The sequence below is a fragment of the Falco rusticolus genome, chromosome 16 (assembly GCF_015220075.1).
Source record: "Falco rusticolus isolate bFalRus1 chromosome 16, bFalRus1.pri, whole genome shotgun sequence".
NCBI lineage: Eukaryota > Metazoa > Chordata > Aves > Falconiformes > Falconidae > Falco > Falco rusticolus.
In genome coordinates, this window is record NC_051202.1 from 6,703,371 (window position 1) to 6,720,342 (window position 16,972).

At 58.2% G+C, this 16,972-nt stretch overlaps 2 protein-coding genes across 5 annotated transcripts; both read left to right on the top strand.

The window, feature by feature from the left end:
- The first annotated feature begins 206 nt into the window (after positions 1–206).
- JAML (junction adhesion molecule like) lies at positions 207–7,936 on the top strand. 4 transcript variants are annotated; one of them, XM_037409648.1, is made up of 8 exons: positions 207–1,187; positions 3,480–3,707; positions 5,039–5,202; positions 5,553–5,778; positions 5,928–6,057; positions 6,414–6,474; positions 7,143–7,238; positions 7,452–7,936. In XM_037409648.1, exons 2-8 carry the CDS (start codon positions 3,665–3,667, stop codon positions 7,611–7,613), a joined length of 882 nt encoding a protein of 293 aa, XP_037265545.1. In that variant the 5' UTR covers positions 207–1,187; positions 3,480–3,664; the 3' UTR covers positions 7,614–7,936. The 4 variants fall into 4 exon arrangements, with proteins under 4 accessions (XP_037265545.1, XP_037265546.1, XP_037265543.1 ...); XM_037409649.1 differs by lacking the exon at positions 207–1,187 and adding an exon at positions 1,240–1,557; XM_037409646.1 differs by lacking the exons at positions 207–1,187; positions 3,480–3,707 and having other exon boundaries at positions 3,721–5,202; positions 5,931–6,057.
- A 1,724-nt stretch (positions 7,937–9,660) lies between these two features.
- On the top strand, positions 9,661–16,272 carry SCN2B (sodium voltage-gated channel beta subunit 2). The gene is made up of 4 exons (XM_037410071.1): positions 9,661–10,062; positions 12,762–12,928; positions 13,370–13,580; positions 13,755–16,272. The coding sequence occupies exons 1-4, from the start codon at positions 9,894–9,896 to the stop codon at positions 13,952–13,954; spliced, it is 747 nt and encodes a 248-aa protein (XP_037265968.1). The 5' UTR covers positions 9,661–9,893; the 3' UTR covers positions 13,955–16,272.
- Positions 16,273–16,972: the final 700 nt, after the last annotated feature.

Here is a 16,972-nt window from a genome sequence, read left to right on the forward strand (position 1 = left end):
TAGATCGTGTCTCCAGATAAAGAAATAGATTTTTGTCCTGTCTACTATAAAGCAATTTAAAACAGCATGTGCTTCCTGATGATACCATGTCTCCCAAGCAAAACTTGCCTGAGAGGATGTTGGTAGGATGTGCAGCCTAGAGGAAGTGGCTTTGTTGTTCCACTTTCAGCAGTAACGCATCATTGAGTTCTTTGGGAAGTGAATGACTTGTCTGCAAAATGTTGCCTTCAACTCTGAGCCCTTTGCAAAGAGTGGGCTAGATGCTGGGCACATCTCTTCCTGGTGCAAAGCTAAACTGCCACCTTGAAGCTAATAGCACTGTGGATTGTGAATGGTGTTGAGCACGAACAAGACTTAATTTCTCTTCCTTTGCTAGCCGTATGGCAGTTGCTCTGTGTGCCATTAAAACTACTGATATTAGGGTTAGAGACCTGCGATTGTCATGGTACTCCAGAAGAAGAGGAAGGATAAAAACATGCTTTCAAAGTGACTGGTGGGGAAGATGCCAGCTGAAAGCGGTCCATGCCGTGTGTCTTGTGTGTGTTTCAAAAGGGAGCAGCCAACTGTGCTGTGAAAAGTGTGTTGACAATGGCCCTTTTGCCCTGAAGATGCCTGCGGCTCCTGGTAGCACCAGGAGCAGGACTCAGCAAAGTTTCTTGGTGTCATGTGTTGCCGGTACCTCGTGAGGACAAGGTCCTGTCTGCAGGAGTGGTAGTTCTTTAATCAGGTCTGATCCCAGAACAAACCAGAAGGGAGCACAGGCTGCAAAAAGGGTTTGCTTGCCAAGCATCTCTCTGTCCTTGCCTTACCACATAACGACTGATCAGATCAGTCTGCCACGATGGCAGGACCGAACCCTATCTTGTACCTCCGAAGCATCTTCTGATGAAGCTGCATGCCCATCATCTGCTCGCAGACATGGACATCTGTAGTTCTCCTCAACGTTTCTAGCAGTCCCTTCTGATTTGTCAGTACCTCAGACTAGCTCTTAACTTCCTCTTCTAAGTTGAAAGCGACCACCAAAATGAACCTGAAGTAAGAGACTCGAAACCAAAGACTGGTAAGGCAAATGTCTCGCAAGTACAGCCTCAAGACGATTAAGCAACTGATTTTTTTAAGATACTCCAAATTAACCACTGAAGAACTCATTGTGCAAGAGACAAGCTGACTGTCCCAAGCCACACTACGTGAGTATTGTTTGCCATATTTACTTTTTTTTCATTTATTTTTCCTGAAAAGAGCTAGGGAGCACAGAAGTCCTGAGGATTCAGATACCATGTGCAAAAGCAGAAGAATGTGAAGGCAGTGTGCTATCATGTATTTTCCCCCTGCAACGTGTTTAGTAAAGGCAATTATCCTGCAGGAGGATTTGGATATGTCAGCACCGTAATATATAACAGCCTGGGTGAGTGGGTGCTGTCTTCAGCTGGTGCATGCACAGCACCCACTTCCTCACGCATGTCACGGAGGGAAACCCTGCAAAAATGTTTTTCACAGACAGGACCAGAATTTATTCTGAGAAACAGCATAATAAGTCCAGGAAGGATCTGATGACAGGTAAGGACCAGAACCTCAATAGCTCAGCTACAGAGAAATCGTGAAGTTCTGAGTGCAGACATCCCGGTACGCAGGCTTCTGTGTGCTGAGGACTTATTTCTCTCTTTTTTTTTTTTTTTTTTTTTTTTTCAATCTAGCTCCTATTTTGGGTCCTGCATGGGGGTGCTCCTGGGAGGGCGTAGCTCTGCTTGAGTTCTGCAGCTTTTGGCAGCGTAGCTGGAAAGTAGGATGCTGTGGCCTGCTGCAGTGAGATATGCTGCACTGGCTGAGAGCTTTGGAGCTGAGCATGAATTCTGCAGTGTTTGTAGGTCGTGTGTGCCCAAGCGCAGGTTGTACAGCAAACTGTGTCATGGCAGAGCTGCAAAGCGCAGTCAAACCGCACAGCTCCCCCCTCCACCTCCAAAAAACCCAACCCCCAAACGGGTTGTCTTGTTTGAAAGGCAAACTTAAGAGAATTCCAGAAGGCTTGCTGCTGCTTTTCAGGATTTTGTTTGTGGGAAGGGCAGAGGTGGTTTTACTCACCAACTGCAGGCAGGAATGCCAGGCACTGACTGGAAAGCTGTAGTAACTGTTTCTCAGCCTAGAACAGATCTGTGGTCCCCCAGCAGCTAATTCAGGTCGGTCATCCCAGTCTGAGCCAGTCTCAGGGTGTTTCTGAGCTTCCTTCACCGAGAAAAATGTATTTGGAAAGAAACATGAATTAGCAAACACATTTGGCCATGTAAAGAGGCAGAAGCTTTCTTAGGGGATGAGCAGTGGCAGGGAGGAGGCTTTCCCTGCTCACTGCTTGCACTCTGCAGAGCTGCAGGAGCTGTTCCTGCCATTCCACAGTGCCCTGCACAGAGCTGGCACGTCCCCTCTCACCACCCTGCTGCCCTTTGCACCTGGTGTTACTGTCGCCATCGGTTCTGCGTGGAGTGCCAAGGGCGTAGGCGCTGCCCTGGGAAACTTGGTGTCCCAGGAGCACAGATCTGTCACTGTGCTTTCTGCTCCACAGCACCAAAGGGAACCTCGGAGAGTGACAGGAATAATGGCAGATGGTCACCTACCTATTTCCTCTTAAGTCCCTTTCACGGCTGTTTCCTGGGGAGAATATGTGGGACCTTTTCCACTTCCAAGCCATACTGAAGCTGGTCCTAGAGATGCTCTGACTTGCGTGATGGCAGGAAAAGGAGAGAAGCTAGCAAGATTTCAGAGATGATTCAGCTCTTGTTGTCTTTCTATTTCTGCAGCAAAGTGTATGTATTGGAAAACGTGCTGGTAAGGGCAGCCTCAAATTCAACTGTAATGTACAGGTTCTCCAGGTGGGAGGGCTTCTCTCAATAACCTTTTGCCCTTAAATGTTTATAACTTTTGAATGGGCATAGCTTTGAATCATGGAGCAGGGACGCAGCAAGCAGGGTACTGACTTTTGCCTTGCTGTGATGCCAGCACTGGCTGGCATCTTCCTAATGATGACAGCCAGCCCTTCCTCGGGCTGCCGGGGATGTCTGTGTGTGGAAAGGAGATGTTGGCTTTATTTTGAGCAATGTGCAACAGGTCAAACTGAATACAGCGACCCAACGTGGCACTGTCTGAACAGACCCTGAAGGGTTCCAGCAGTTCTCACCATGGGCAGTGCCCTGGAGCAAGGGGGTTATTTCTAGAGTACAGGGTCTGCGTTTTTAGGGCCCAAGTTCTCTGAGCGTGTAGTAGGAAAAACATCCTATTGCTTTCTGAGCAGAGTTAACATCTATGAACATCTCTGTTCAGATGCTAGAGACTCGACCCCCAAACCACCGGAAAGTTTCATTACTTAGGGGAAAATGCAAAGTTTTTTCAGGCTGAGAGCCCTCCCCCCCTACGCTCTCTCTTCCTTTCCAGGGCTCAGAGCAGTCTCAAACCAGAGACATATCTGACATCTGTGCTTCACTGAGTTTCAGGCTCTCAGCTGGAATAGTGGCAAACTTGAGAGGCTGAACATCCAGGCAGCAAAGACCGTGTCCCTCTCCGAAGAACTGAAGGAAAGCTTTTTCTGACCTTGGGGATCAGTTGTGTTGCAAGTTGGTGTCCTGCCCCAGGGGAAACCGATGCAAGGCATCACCTCTGCTGTTCTTTTTAGAATAAGATGAAGGTGTTGCTGAGCCTGACTCTGGTGCTGACATGGTTGGGTAAGCTGTAAGCCATTCTGGTGGTCTTATTTACCTTGCCTGCTTTGCCTTTGCTGAAAGACCTTTGGCTCCTCTCTTCCTGCAGTGGGAACCCTTTGGGGTTCCACAGGCGCACAGAGCTGGAAGCTCCTGGGTACCATTAACCCCTCTGGTCTCTGGGTGCTGCATGTTCCCTTCCTGCAGAGCTCACACTCTGAGAATCTAGGCTTCAAATTGAAACAGCATCCCTGGATGGAGTCCTGTACTTAGCTCTGCCGGGCTCCAAGTCTAAATACAGGGAAAGGTTTCCAAGGTATTGATTTTGGCTCTGCTCGAGGCAACTGGCTCCCTTGGTCTTCTCCGCTGGCAAATATTTGTCATTTTCAGCTGCACAGCTGGTCAAGACCAAAAGAAACCTGTTTGAGAAGCTGTAGCACTTTGCATATATTATTTACAGGGCATCAGACAAGTACTTGGTACTTGGCCAGGGCCGAGCCCGTGGTGGCTTGTGGACAGACTGAGCAGAGCGGCTAAGACACCTGGAGAAGTCTACCTGTCTGAGCAGCTCCCCACTGACTCAGCTCACCTAGTTCTTGACAAACAAGTGCCAGAGCCTCAGCCTGGTGACTTACTAGGTGTTGCCAGTGCAAACTCTGAGGCATGTGGGGTTTTTATTGACGAGCTCCAGTGGCGTTTTCTGCCCCACTTGTTTCCCCTTCCTGTTGCACACTTTGCAGCCCGCCATGTCGGCAGCTGCTTCATGCTGGTGGTGTCACCTCTGCGCTCTTTGATGTTTCTCTGTTTTGTTTTTCTTTCCCCACACTGTCCGGCTTCTCTAGAAGCCCTAAGCAGTAGTATGTGGCAGACAAGTCTAAGCCCAGGTCAGGAGCCTGTGAGCAAGGGCTAAGGAAGCCAAATGAGCAGGTTGTGAAAGAGGAACTTCGTGCAAAGCAGCTGAATTGCCCCTGGCCTGGTGTAAATGAGAGCAGCACTGGTTCTCCCAGCCAGTGACTCCACAGGAACAACCCCTGCAGGAGCTACAGGCTTTGGCTCGGAGACGCAGAGGGCTGGGGTTGTGCTTCCCCACTTCCCTTCTGTGTGGCTTGTTCAGCGAGCGCAGCAGCCCTTGCTCTGGCGGCTGGGAGGATGTGCTGCCCTGCATCCCAGGCACGCCAAAAGCAGGGCTCAGGGAGAGGCTTTGCCCGCACACGGAGCAGGGCCTCCCTGTTGTGCTCTGGACTGGTCAGTGCCATTAGCCCCAGGCTTATCTGGAGAGGAGATATCTATGGGAATAGGCAGGTTGCATCTGGCTGTCCTCCCTGGACTCATCCTGCTGTCCTTGTCCCTGGCAGAGCGATGCAGCGGGCTGGCTGGCTGGGTGTTCATGGAGCCTCAGCTTCGAGCTAGCGCTGGGGACTCTGTCCTGCTGCAGTGCCTCTTCCTAGACCCAGTGGCCAGGGGCTGGACGATGGCCAAAGTGGACTGGCTGCGCATGGCAGGAGCCGGCACGCAGAAGGTGGGTCAGAACCGTGGGGTGGGTGGTGGAGAAGGGCAGGGGTGGAGGCAGCAGGGGAGGGTGAGCGAGACAGCCTTGCTGCTCTTGGGAGGCTGTGGGGAAATCCATCTGCCTGGCCCAGGCCATGAGAGGGGGAGAAAGGTTCCCCGTGTGGCAGCAGACACCTCCGCTACTCCCTGTGGCCCTGCACTGCAGGGGAACCACAGCACTGGGTGCTTCGTCCTGGTGGCAAGTGCCTCTAGGGGAGAGGGGTCCGAGCGCAGATCGGAGGGCTCTTGAGCAGGGAAGAAACGCAGGGCAGTGTCCTTCTGTGGGGCTCCTTTCAGCTGATGCTGTCTGTGCCCTGGCAGGAGGAGGTGGTGCTTTATTACTACAGCAACCATAGCATCCCTGTGGGTCATTACCGGGACCGGGCACAGTGGCGAGGGGACGTATCCCACTGGGATGGCTCTATTCAGCTGCAGGACGTACAGGTGAATGACAGCGGCACGTACGTTTGTGAGATCCGGCTGCTCCAGTGCAGCAGCATCTTCAAGAACCACACAGTGCTGCACGTCAGCCCCACGGGACAGAGAGGTACATGCCCTGTGACTCCCATTGCCCTGTTTTGGCCCCACACAGAGGGGCTGTAGAGGCTCTGGAGCCTTTCAGACCTCCACTATGGTTCTTCTGCAGTAGAGCCGGGGTCCCTGTGTGTAATACCCCCTGCCTTGGTGTCTCTCCAGCAGGACAAGGAGCAGCAGGCGCCCAGGATGCTGCAGCCCCGGGAAACACTGCATTTTGGCCTGTGACCGTGGGCTGTGGCAGTGTGGCTGTTGTGCTGGCTTTCCTGGCCGGACTCAGCCTGAGGAAGAGGTACCGACGCTAGCTCTGGGTTTGTGGGGCTGAGCAAAGCACCTCCTTGAAGCCTTCCTGCACTGTTCTCCCCGGCCGAGTGCCAGCCTGCCATGCCCCGAGCAGGGCTGGGCTGTGGGAACCAGAAGGTTCATCTCCGTGGGGTGCAGGTTCCTGCTGCCCTCTGGTGTCACGCCGCCCTGGCCCGTCTCCCCTTTGCTCCCAAACCTCCTGGGCTCCTGGTGGGCCAGCAGCGGGGCTGGCCTGGCCGAGGCATGTGCAAAGGGATCCCAGCATCCCAGAAGAGGGAGGGCAGGGATGGAAGGAGTAGGCAATGCTTCTTGCCAGAGATGACACCGCCATTGCCTTCTCTCAAGGTCTACAGCCAACACAGCCCTGGAGAGGACTGGAAATGGTGGCAGCAAGAGCAAAGCAGAGGTGAGAGCTGAGGCTGGGCTGAGCGGTGGGCAGGGTGTGCCTGCTGTGCCCTGGGATGCTGCCACAACCACAGGAACTGAAGAGAGGGAGGAGAGGTGGGAGAAGGGGAGGGATTGGGGCATGCAAGGCTGCAGGCACTGAGTGTGCCCGGCTGTGCACACACCGTGGCACATGGCTGGCTACCCCCAGCTAGGGACATGGCATGCACAGGGGAGCTGCGGGGTCCTTGCTGTGCTGCTGGCCGCATGCGGTGGTTAGAATGAGCTGCTGGTCCTGCCATTTGGCTTGAAGTTTAACTTCAAGAGGAAGCGCTGATGGAGCAAACGCTCCTGCAGTAGCCAAATGCCTGGGAGCCAAGAGGTTTGCCAGGGGGAGATGGGGTCCTGGGCCTCCCTCTGAGGCTGAAGCCAGGGTTATCTCCATGCAGGATGGTTGCTGTCTCATCACTAGCTAAGGCTGTGTGTCATCGGGACACAGAAGGATCACTGACATGGGGTGTATGGTCTGGGGAGGCTGAGGGAGGGGATCCCGCGCTGGCCGAGCACGAGGTGCTGTTTGCCGGCCGGCCACAGCTGTGGCTCCTGGTGCCAGCCCTGTGACTGGGATAAGGTGGCCCTCGTGTATTTGGGGACCACTCAGTTCCAAGCATCCTGATCTCCCCCTCATAGGAAGCACTTTACTCCTCAATCCCCGGAGCTGAGGTTCCCAAGGCTGAACGGGATGCAGGGAAGAAGAGGAGAGCCGAGGAGACGTACATAACCATGGTGAGCAGGCAAGCAGCTGCCCTGAGCCGCGGCAGGCACCAGCAAGGCATGCAGCTGTAGGGCTGGGGTGACCCCTTACATCACTGGTCCCCTCGCCAGGGCGAGAGCACCTCACTCCCCCCACCAGCCAGCAGCATCCCTTGCCTTCTGAGCCCCCCAAATGGGCTGTGATACCCGTGGTGAGACTCACACCCTGCCCCTTGTTCCTTGCAGCACCCCTCTCCCTTCCAGGAGAACGGTGTCTACGTGGAGCTGGCCAAGAGGGTGATCCCAGCAGAATGGATGAGAGAGGGGAGACAGGATAATGGACGAAGTGAGGAACCCTCCAGCAGACCAGAGGCAGCACTTCTCTGGGCTCCAGAAGGGGAGAAATAGCTGTGCTGGGGGATGCAAGCCCCTTAGCCAGCAGGTGTGTGTGAGACATCTTTTGTCCCTTTGGGCAGGCCAGCATTCTGCTGCTGTCAGCCCTTCCTCTGAGAAGCTGTGCTGCTTCACTGCATGCTGCAGTCCAGGGCCATTGCTGGGGGACATCCCACCCCGGCTGCCTGCTGGGGGACCCGGGGAGATGTGTCTCCAAGGCCAGCCTGGCCGAGGGAGGAAGGGGGAGATACAGCTGGAGCCAATGCAGGCAATGCCAATGGTTTCTTCTGAAGATAATAAAGCTCAGGGAGTCTTCCCTGTTCCTGGCTTCCTTTTACCTCCTGCTTAAGCTTGTGATGTCCAAGTGTGCCAAAACCTGACTGGCCCAGGGCCTGGGAGCCCCTGCACCCACGTGCATCCTGGCACGCAGCACCCATGCCTGCCCTGCCAGCTCCAGGGAGCAGTGAAGACCAGCGGGCTGCAAAGGGGGGCTCTTTGCCACAGGAAAGAGCCCACCTGGGCTGTGCTGAGCCCCCCCTGCCCCGGCTCTGCAGGGGATGGAGGGGAGCGGGGTCCCCCACGTGCCTGTGCTCTCACATGTCTCCCACCCAGCTGCTCACCCTTGGGTGAGCACCGCAGAGTGCACCCTACACCTGGGACACGCTGCCCTGGCCGGGGGGGTGGTCCAGCAACCCCTCCCGGGCCTCTGGGGCAGCGTCTTGGCGTGCGTTGACTCTTCTCCTGCACTATATATAGATGTTTGACACCTCCAGGTGCAGCTGGGAGCTGGGGACCACCTCCCACCCAGCTCTGCTAGATGGGAGACTGCAGCACAGCCTGCTCCGGCTGCACTCCTTCGTTTCACGTTGACACCCTACTCCCTTTTCCTGGATGAAGCCAAGGAACGGGATTACAGGAGAAACCGGCAACCAGAGATGGTGTTGGGGGGTTACGTATGACCCCTGCTGCCTCTGTGGGGTTGTGGGAGCCGTTGCAGCAGAGCAGGGTGGGCTCTGCCTGCCCAGTGTGGTTGGGAAACTGCGCTGTGTGTGCAGCGTGTTTGCTGAGTGGGTTTTCCTGTGTTCGCTTCCCTGATGCCTTCTCTCCTGGCTGCCCAGTTTCCCCTTCTAAAGCTGGTCAGGCAGCAGAGCACCTCTGTATCCCTCATCCCTCCCTCCCCAAGACTCTCATGCACAGCAACTGAGATGTGCTCTGCCTTCAGGGCATCCCTCGCCTTTCTCCTTACCTTACTGGTGCTGCTGCAGCAAACCCCACCGTCCTGCATCCCAGAGCATGAGAACTAGGTGCCTGAGCAGCTGCTGTCACCAGCTTTCTGGTCTCCGTGAGATCATTTGGCATGTCCCTCCTGCACCCATCCCTGCAGCCTGATTCCAGGCTTGGAGTCCATGGCCCAAAGGCTTCCTTGACCGGTGGTGTGAAAGGGACCAATGACCTTTTCTAGCCCTGTTACTGCTGGGCAGAGCCTCCCCATCCCGAGGGCTGGATGAGGAGAGGGTGTTGCCCCGGGGCAGCATGCTGCGGAGGAAGGTGCCAGCACAGCCTGGCACCCCTGGGAGGCGAGGGGGCTGCCCTCGCGTCAGCACGGCAGCGGGCTGGCTGTGCTTCTGCCCACTGCCCATGGCTGTGCCTGCTCCTGGGCACGCTGACCGAGCTGCTGTGCAAGCTGCCTCCTTGGCACCCTCTGCTCTTCCCGGGCCAGATCAGTCCCTCTGCTCTCTGCCTGGCTCCGGGAGCACGGTCCTGATGTGCCTGGGCCCAGCTAGCGTCTCAAGAATGGGAACTGCTGCTGTGAATGGTGCGAGCAGGGCTGGTCGCCAGCCTCCAGCAGGGCAGAGGTGGCACATCTGCATGGTCCCACTGAAATCAGGGGACATGAGCCTATCAGGTACCGGGGGAGGGGGGACGGACAGACGGGACAGCACCCTCAGGGGCATTGGTGGAGTCTCTGGGCTCCGGGAGGAAGAGGAGCCCTGAGCACTGCTTGCTCCAAGGGCAACTTTCATGGCCGGAGGGAGTCCCAGCAGAAACCTGCTCCTCGGCTGTCCTGGGCTCAGCACGCTGCAGGAGATGTGCTGTGACACAGCCTGTGACCAGACCTCGGAGGAAGGAGCAGGAGTGCCAGGAGCAGTCGCCTTCTGTTCAGGGGAAAATTTTTCTGCCCTCCCACTTCTCCAGCTGAAATCCACCAACCATAGCATTTACCAATTTTTTCCGACCCAGCACCACTCCAGCCAGCCATATTGGGCTGTGGAAATAAAGCAGCTCTAATGTTGTATGTCACCTGCAAATAACCCGGCCGTTCGAAAAAAGCAAACCACCACCACCAAAACCCACACCAACACCAGGTCCTCTCCATACACAAAAGTCCTTCAAATGAGCCTGGAAGCTTGGCTCCCGCAGCCCACCTTGTTCCTCACTGGCCTCAGCTTGCTCCTTTCGCTGGGTAAGTGTCGACCTGACCCCTTGCATGCACACGGCTGCCAGGGGATGGCACCCAGGCTGGGGAGAAGCACCCTGTCTGGCCAGGAGCCCCCTCCCCACATCCCAGCCCCCAGAAGCCCCTCCTGTCGCCGGGGATGCGGCGAGCCAGCGAGAAACGCTGTGCCGCAGGGATGGGGACAGCGGTGGTCCGAAATGCACCCTGCTGCGATCCGCCAGCCAGGGTGACCTGCTTTGAGGCAGGGTCGGGGGTACGTTGCAACTGCATCTTCTCTTAAAAAAGCCGTGCGTCTTGCTTGCCGGAGGTTTTGCCGAAGCGCGAGGCTGTTTGCATGGCAGGCAGAGGTGTGGGCTGCGGTGGGGAGAGGGGGCAGCTGTGGCTTTGCCTGGCTGGCGCGGCGGTGGCTGGTGGGCTACGGGTGGCTTGTGACTGTCCTTTGCTTTGTGGCGGGCTCTGGGCTGGCGGTGCTGCATGGGCTGCGGGGGGGAACTGTGGTCTCTGCGATTCTGCCCTGCCCCGCAGCAGCAGCGTGTGTCAGCAGGTTCGGGTCTATATTGATTGGAAAAGGGAACGCATCGCTTCTTTGAAGTGCTCGTCGCACTGTCCTGGAGCTCCTGGTGGGCTGCCTTTGCCTTAGGAGCGAGCCTGGGAAATGGAGGATAAAAAGCCCAGTGAGGTCTGCTTTAGAGGCTGCGTGGAATTTTACCTCTGAGCCCTGGGTGCAGGGTATAGAGTGACAGAGCGTTTGGGACTCTGCAGCACCAAAGGACACAGCCCGGATGGTCGGTCCCAGGGATTTTAGCGGTTTCTTTTCCCACCTCTCCTGTCCCGCGGTGCTGGGTGCCCGGGCCATGGCAGGGTTTGGACCCACGCTCCCAGGACACGTGCCTGTCGCGTGCTGCCTGCCTGCGAGGACCCTCTGGCTGCGGTGCGGTCCTGCCATACCAGCTGGTAGGGCAAAGCCCTGGCCAGGGCTGTCCGGGCGCTGCAGAGCCCAGGGGAGCTCCTGGTGGCATCTCAGCCCTCTGCAGAGCCCTGGGGCACCCCAAGGATGCAGCACTAAACCGTGCCACCCAACTGTAGGCACACAGGGCACAGTGCTGCCAGGCACTGAACCCACAGACTGTGCTGGGACCCCTCCAGCCAGGTCTGCTGGGCTGTGTCTGTGGCGGGGGTCCCGGGACGGTCAGGCTGCTGGCTCATCCACCCCTACAAGGTTTTCTTGAAAGCATCTAAGGGTATGGGCAGCGATGGGGCAGCAAGGCTGGGACACCGGCTCGGCCTGGACACTTCTGTCTTCCTTGGGTGCTGTGACTTGTCCTCATGTACCAGCTTTCTCCATCCCTGTCTCCCTGCACCCTGTGGGGAGCCCTCCCCACGCTGGGGCTGGATGGAGGGTGCTCACCACAGCCCCTCTGTCCCCAAAGAGCCAGCTTCAGGATGCTGCTGGTTTGCACCTTGCAGCAAGACCTGTGGCTCAAAACAGCCATATCTGCAATTTGGAAAAGCCTCTTTTCCCTGGCTGCAGGGCCTGGCCCCTTTCCTGCCCTGCTTGCAGACGGAGCGGATTAGCCAGCGGAGCAGCCTTGACATGCATCCAGCTTGGCCACAGGGCTGGACCCAAGAGCACCTCAGGAAGAAGGTTTGAGAGCAAAGAGCAGCAGCCAAAGGGGAGAGGTGAGGTGATCGGAAAAGCACCTGCTGCCATTGTCACTGTCCCTACCCCGTGGGGTGCAGCAGCCCCCCTTTACAGCCTCATCCCTCCCAGGGCTCTCCATCCCTGTGCTTCTCGGGGCTTTGCCTCAGATTTTGCAGCTAGTCGGCTGCACAGGAGCCTGCCTCGGTGTGCGCACCCTCCCCTTTGCAGCCTGGGGAGAGCGTGCCGGATGCAGGTGCTGAGTTTCAGGTGCTTCTGGGGCAGGGGAGCTGCAGGAAAGGGGTGGAAGAGGGAGCAGGGCACAGACACCCCATCCCTGCCCATGCCCCAGCTGAGTCCTGCCCTGCAGAGTGCAGCAGGTGACACCCCTGTTTCTCTGCCACAGCAAAGCTGGGGTGCGGGGACTGGCCTTGTGCCCCCAGGAGTGACTGAGATCTTGACCGGGTCATTCCCAGCTGGAGAATCCTTGTGTGATCACCACTAGCAGAGGGGAGCATCTGCATTCCTGCTGCAGCCCCCAGGGGCTGGCCCGGGCAGATCCCAGCCCTCGCTGCTGTAGCGCGTCCTGCTGGGGATGAAATCTGATGAGCGCAGCCATAAATTCCTCAGCGGACGTGGCGCTGAGCCCTTCGTGCTGACGCTGCATTCAGCCCTTTGCACGGCGTTATCGATTCTGCAGCAGGAGAGCCTCGTTTAAATGGCAAGGAGCGGGGCTTGCCCCAGGTCAGCAGAATTAAGCACCGGGCAGAATCGTGGCAGAGAGGGTCATCAGCCCTTGCAGAGCACGGCGGATGCTCTTTCTGTCCAGCCAAGGGATGCTCTGGGGGGAACTGCTCCCTTCTTGTCCCCTGTCACTGCTGTGCAGGGAAACCCTGGTCCTGTTGGCCACGTGAATGTGCCTGAGAGACAGTCCCAGGCCCCAGGGTGAGCTCTGTGCAACCAGGCAGCTGCAGGGTGGGATGGGGAGACAGGCTCAGCCAGCAGGATGGCTCCTTGCGCCCCCATCCTAACTCATTTCTGCTCTGGCTCTCTGTGCTTGTGGCAGCGCCCACAGGGTTGGGCATGGAGGTCATGGCTCCCGCCACCATCAGTGCCTTGAATGGCTCCTCGGTGAAGCTCTCCTGCACCTTCAACTCCTGCTACAAGGTGGAAAACAAGCAGTTCTCCCTCAACTGGACATACCAGGAGTGCAGAAACTGCTCTGAGGAGCTGGTAAGTCTCACTGGGGCTGGGGATCTGCTGTGAGGTCCTGGGACCAGCTTGAAGCAGTTGTCTGCATTCCCTGGGGTCCTGAGCCTTCCCCTAATGTGTGCTCCTGCTGTCTGGCACCCCTCCACCACAGGGAGAAATAGCAACCCACTGCCTAAAGAACCAGCAGTTGGGGCAGCTTCCTGGATGTGGTAGGACAGGCAGGCGTGGGTGGGGGGCAGTGCCATGAGGAGACCCCATCCCTGACCCCTGTTGTGGCCTGAGCTGAGCAGGGACCAATGCTGCTTGTGGAGCTGAGTGGGTGCTGCCCTGCTCGGGGTGAGCGTGCGGCGTGGGCGCGCAGCCGGGGCAGTACGTGCAGGGGAGGAGGGTGCCTAGCTGGGGCAGGCAAGCGTGTGGGGTGCCAAACACTGTCTCACCTCCTCTCCCACGTGGGCTGCCCAGTTCCTCCAGTTCCGGACGAAGATCATGAACAAGCAGCTGGACCGCTTTGGGAACCGAGTGGAGTTCACCGGGAACCCTGCCAAGTACGATGTGTCCTTCACCCTCAAAAACGTGCAGCTGGAGGACGAAGGCACCTACAATTGCTATGTCCTGAACCCCCCGGACCGGCATCGGGGCCACGCCAGCATCAGCCTGAAGGTGCTCACCAAAGGTCAGTGGTACAGTGGTCCTCTCTGCTGTTGGGCACCCGTGGGTGATGCTGGGCTGGCTCTCTGCTCTGCCTCGTGCCCTGCCGTCACGTGCAGGATCTGCTCCCTGGCGGTGGCAGTCAGAGCCCTGCCTGTTCCCTGTTGCTCTGTCCTGAGCCCGTGCCCTGTCTCCCTAGAGCCCCCGAAGCACGACTCAACAGTGGCTGTCATCGTGGGTGCCTCTGTAGGTGGCTTCTTGGCCGTTGTGATCCTGGTGCTGATGGTGGTGAAATGTGTGCGTCGGAAAAAGCAGCAGAGGCTGAACACGGACGACCAGAAGACAGAGGAGGAAGGGAAGACAGATGGAGAAGGCAACCCGGACGAGGGCACCAAGTAATGCCCCCCTGCCCACCCCTCCCTTTTCTGCCCTGTACAGCGTGACCCCCTTGATGTGCTTCCCAGAGCAAGGATTTCTGTCTCCCCAGAGCATCCCTCCTTCCATCCAAATACCCAACCCCGCCTGGAGCAGGACGTAGGGAGAAGGTCCCCGGAGCCTGGCCACGGCAGCAGGGCTGGAGGGGTGGCTGAAGCGCATCGAGGCTGCCCCTGAGGCTGAGCTGGGACTCTTGTCCCCCGCTCTGAGTGCCAGAGCAGCGCGTGGGGCCATGGGGGTGCTGGGGGCAGGGCGGCACAGGAGAGGGGGGAACAGCACAGTCATCACGCACAGAGGGGCTGGAGCAGGGGGTGCCAGGAGGGGCAGAGGGGGTTGGGCAGCCTCATGCCCACATGTCCGTACCCTATCCCACTAGAAAAAGAAAACAGAGGCCAGTGGCCAGCAGTTGTGTACCCTTAGGGCCCCATCTCCCCCCCAAGGTGTGCTCCTGCTGCGCCCAGGGCACGGGCACTGGTGTACCTGTCCCTGAGGGGTCCCCGATCCATCTCCTCCTTGTGAGTCCTGTGTGCCAGTGCTGAGGGTGCTGCGACAAGAAGCTCATGCTCCTTGGGGACTGTCCCAGCCTGCTCAGGAGCTGATGGCTGGGTAATGACCATTAGCCTACATGGTGCCTCTGACCTTTGCTGGTTTTTGGAACTGCTAATGGCTCATGATGGTGTAATGGATGTACCCTTCTGCCTCTTGGGCTATTTTTGGGTCTGAGCACCTCAGCCAAAGGTGCTTGGGCTGACTTTTTTGTGCTCATTTCCTTCCTGGGGAGGGTAATTCTAATGGAAAATGTTCTGCTGATGTGCCAAGCCCAGGTGGTAGGGAGCGGCAGGATGTGGCTGCTAGGGACAAAGAGCTGCTGGGAGGAAGAGGAGGTTTGGGCGCTTACTGGGAAGGACTGGGCACAACCGTGAGCCCAGAGGCAGGACGGTGCTGTCACCCTTGAGCAACCCTGTGATGCTGAGACTGCCTCCTCCAGCCTCCCTGCAGAGCACTGCACAATCCATAACTGCCACGCGAAGCACTGCCAGCCTGCCCAGCCGCGAGCCCCACAGTGCCGGCTGCTGCCTGCCTCAGCCCCGTCCATGGGCCGTGGTGCCTGCCCTGCTTGTGGCAGCTCCGCCAGCGCACCCCGGGAGCTGCCCTGCATCCTCTGCACTTCGTTATTAGCAGTGACCTGGGCAGCTTGGGGGGTGGTGAGGGCAGGCATGAGGAGCGGTGGTCCCAGCTGGTCCCACCCCGCTGGGGTGCAGGGGGCTGCGGTGAGCCCCAGGGGTGGCACTCGGTGGTCCTGCCTGCCTCGGGCTCAGCGCCTGCCCTGGGCAAGCCCCTGGCCTCCTGCACCAGCCCGGGCGGGTGAGCTGAGCTGGCCGAAGCATGCGGGGAGCTCGGCCTGGGGTCTCCTCTGGTTCAGACAGGGAAAATGACCCAAGGAAGTGTCCCCTGCCGCACCGTGTCCAGGCTTTTCTTCTCCCATGGCAGGCGGGACGTGGGGCAGGAGAGGGGCAGCACACAGAGCCCCAGGGGACACAGCCCAGGGCTTGGTGACAGAGGTCCCATCACCCACGTGCAGCACTGCTAGGGGAGAAAGGAACCCTTCGCCACCCCACCCCCCACCCAGTGCTGCCACGACCCTGTGCGGGTGCCATCCCGGCAGCGCCACAGATGATGCCATCAGGCCCTGGGGATGAAGGGACAGCCGTGCGCTCCCTGCTCTGCCCCCATCGCTTCCTGCCCTGGCCCCGCGTGCCCTCTCCACCCTGCTCAACCTCGCTGGGCTCTGCACCGCTCCCCGTCCCGGCTGCAGCAGGAATGTGCCGTGTCTCGCCATGTGGCTTCCCCTGCTCCCGTGGGTTTTCCTGCCCGGGGGGCGCTGGGCTGAGGCTGCCGCCCCTGCGCCCCCCACCCAGTTGGCTTTCCCCGTACAGTGCCAGTGGGGAGCCGGCCACAAGGCTGGTTCCTGGGGCCGCCTGCTGCCTGCAGCCGGGCTGCGAGCGGCTCCACGTGGGACTGAGCTGGCAACTTTGCGGCCAAAGGCCTCTGACTGTTGCACATGACCAGTCTTGCATCTGCCTTTCATTTATTTCATGCACTATCCTTGGATTGCAACTTGCCAATGCATCTGTATGTACATAGCTGTACACAACAGAGAGAATCTCTACAAATATATATATATACACACAGGAGGCGCTGCTATCGGTCATGACTATAGTTTTGGGGTTGCGCCTTCTGATGGGTTTCTTTTGCCAAGCACTCTGCTGAGTGGAGGATGTTTTTATTGCTCTTTGTACAGTCAAACAAACAAAAGAACAACAAAACACAAACTCTGCACTCGGTGCTTTTGTGCTGCTGCCTGCCAGAGGGGCAGGACAGGGTCCCTTGTCTCTGCTCTGCCTGTGTATCTGTCCAGGGGGGTGAGAAGGCTCCTGTGTGCCCAGAGCTCGGTCCCGCCGTGGCGGCAGGTGCTTTGGGTGCCGAGGGAGCCCGGGGCTGCCTGCGCTTCCACAGCTCAGTCCCAGGAGCTGCCGCAGAGCCGGGTGCAGGCAGGGCAGTGCTGGGGGTGGGAGAGCCCCGAGATCTCGGGGGTGCTCTGTGTGCATTGCGGGGGTTCCAGCTGTGCTCCGGGGAGCTGCACCCTGCCGACTGCCCCACATTTGCTCCACAGACAGCCGGGGACGGCGGCTGCTCGGGGCAAGGCAGGTGAGGCTCAGCAGGCTCCAGCGGAGCCCAGGGCACGTGGCGGGTGATGGGCACCCATAAGCAGCCTGCTGTCCGATTTAGCAATCCAGCAATACCGTGCAGATGCACCGGAGCAGCGCGGCACAACTGGGGCACAGTTAATAGGCACATCCATCAATTTACCCGCCGTGGAGGCATGAGGGTGAGGGGAGCTCTGACAGCTGTGCTCCGTCGTGCATCTCCCGGCTGCCCTTCAACCAGGGCCACCGACCGCCTGCGCATCCCACATCGGCG

Excerpts from the sequence above, each read along its gene's own strand:
- JAML (XM_037409645.1), top strand. The coding sequence starts at position 4,666 with ATGAGAGCAGCACTGGTTCTCCCAGCCAGTGACTCCACAGGAACAACC. Across the intron at positions 6,475-7,142 it reads GCAGCAAGAGCAAAGCAGAG|GAAGCACTTTACTCCTCAAT; the intron begins GTGAGAGCTGAG and ends TCCCCCTCATAG. Across the intron at positions 7,239-7,451 it reads AGGAGACGTACATAACCATG|CACCCCTCTCCCTTCCAGGA; the intron begins GTGAGCAGGCAA and ends TGTTCCTTGCAG.
- SCN2B (XM_037410071.1), top strand. The coding sequence starts at position 9,894 with ATGTCACCTGCAAATAACCCGGCCGTTCGAAAAAAGCAAACCACCACC. Across the intron at positions 10,063-12,761 it reads CAGCTTGCTCCTTTCGCTGG|CGCCCACAGGGTTGGGCATG; the intron begins GTAAGTGTCGAC and ends TGCTTGTGGCAG. Across the intron at positions 12,929-13,369 it reads GAAACTGCTCTGAGGAGCTG|TTCCTCCAGTTCCGGACGAA; the intron begins GTAAGTCTCACT and ends TGGGCTGCCCAG.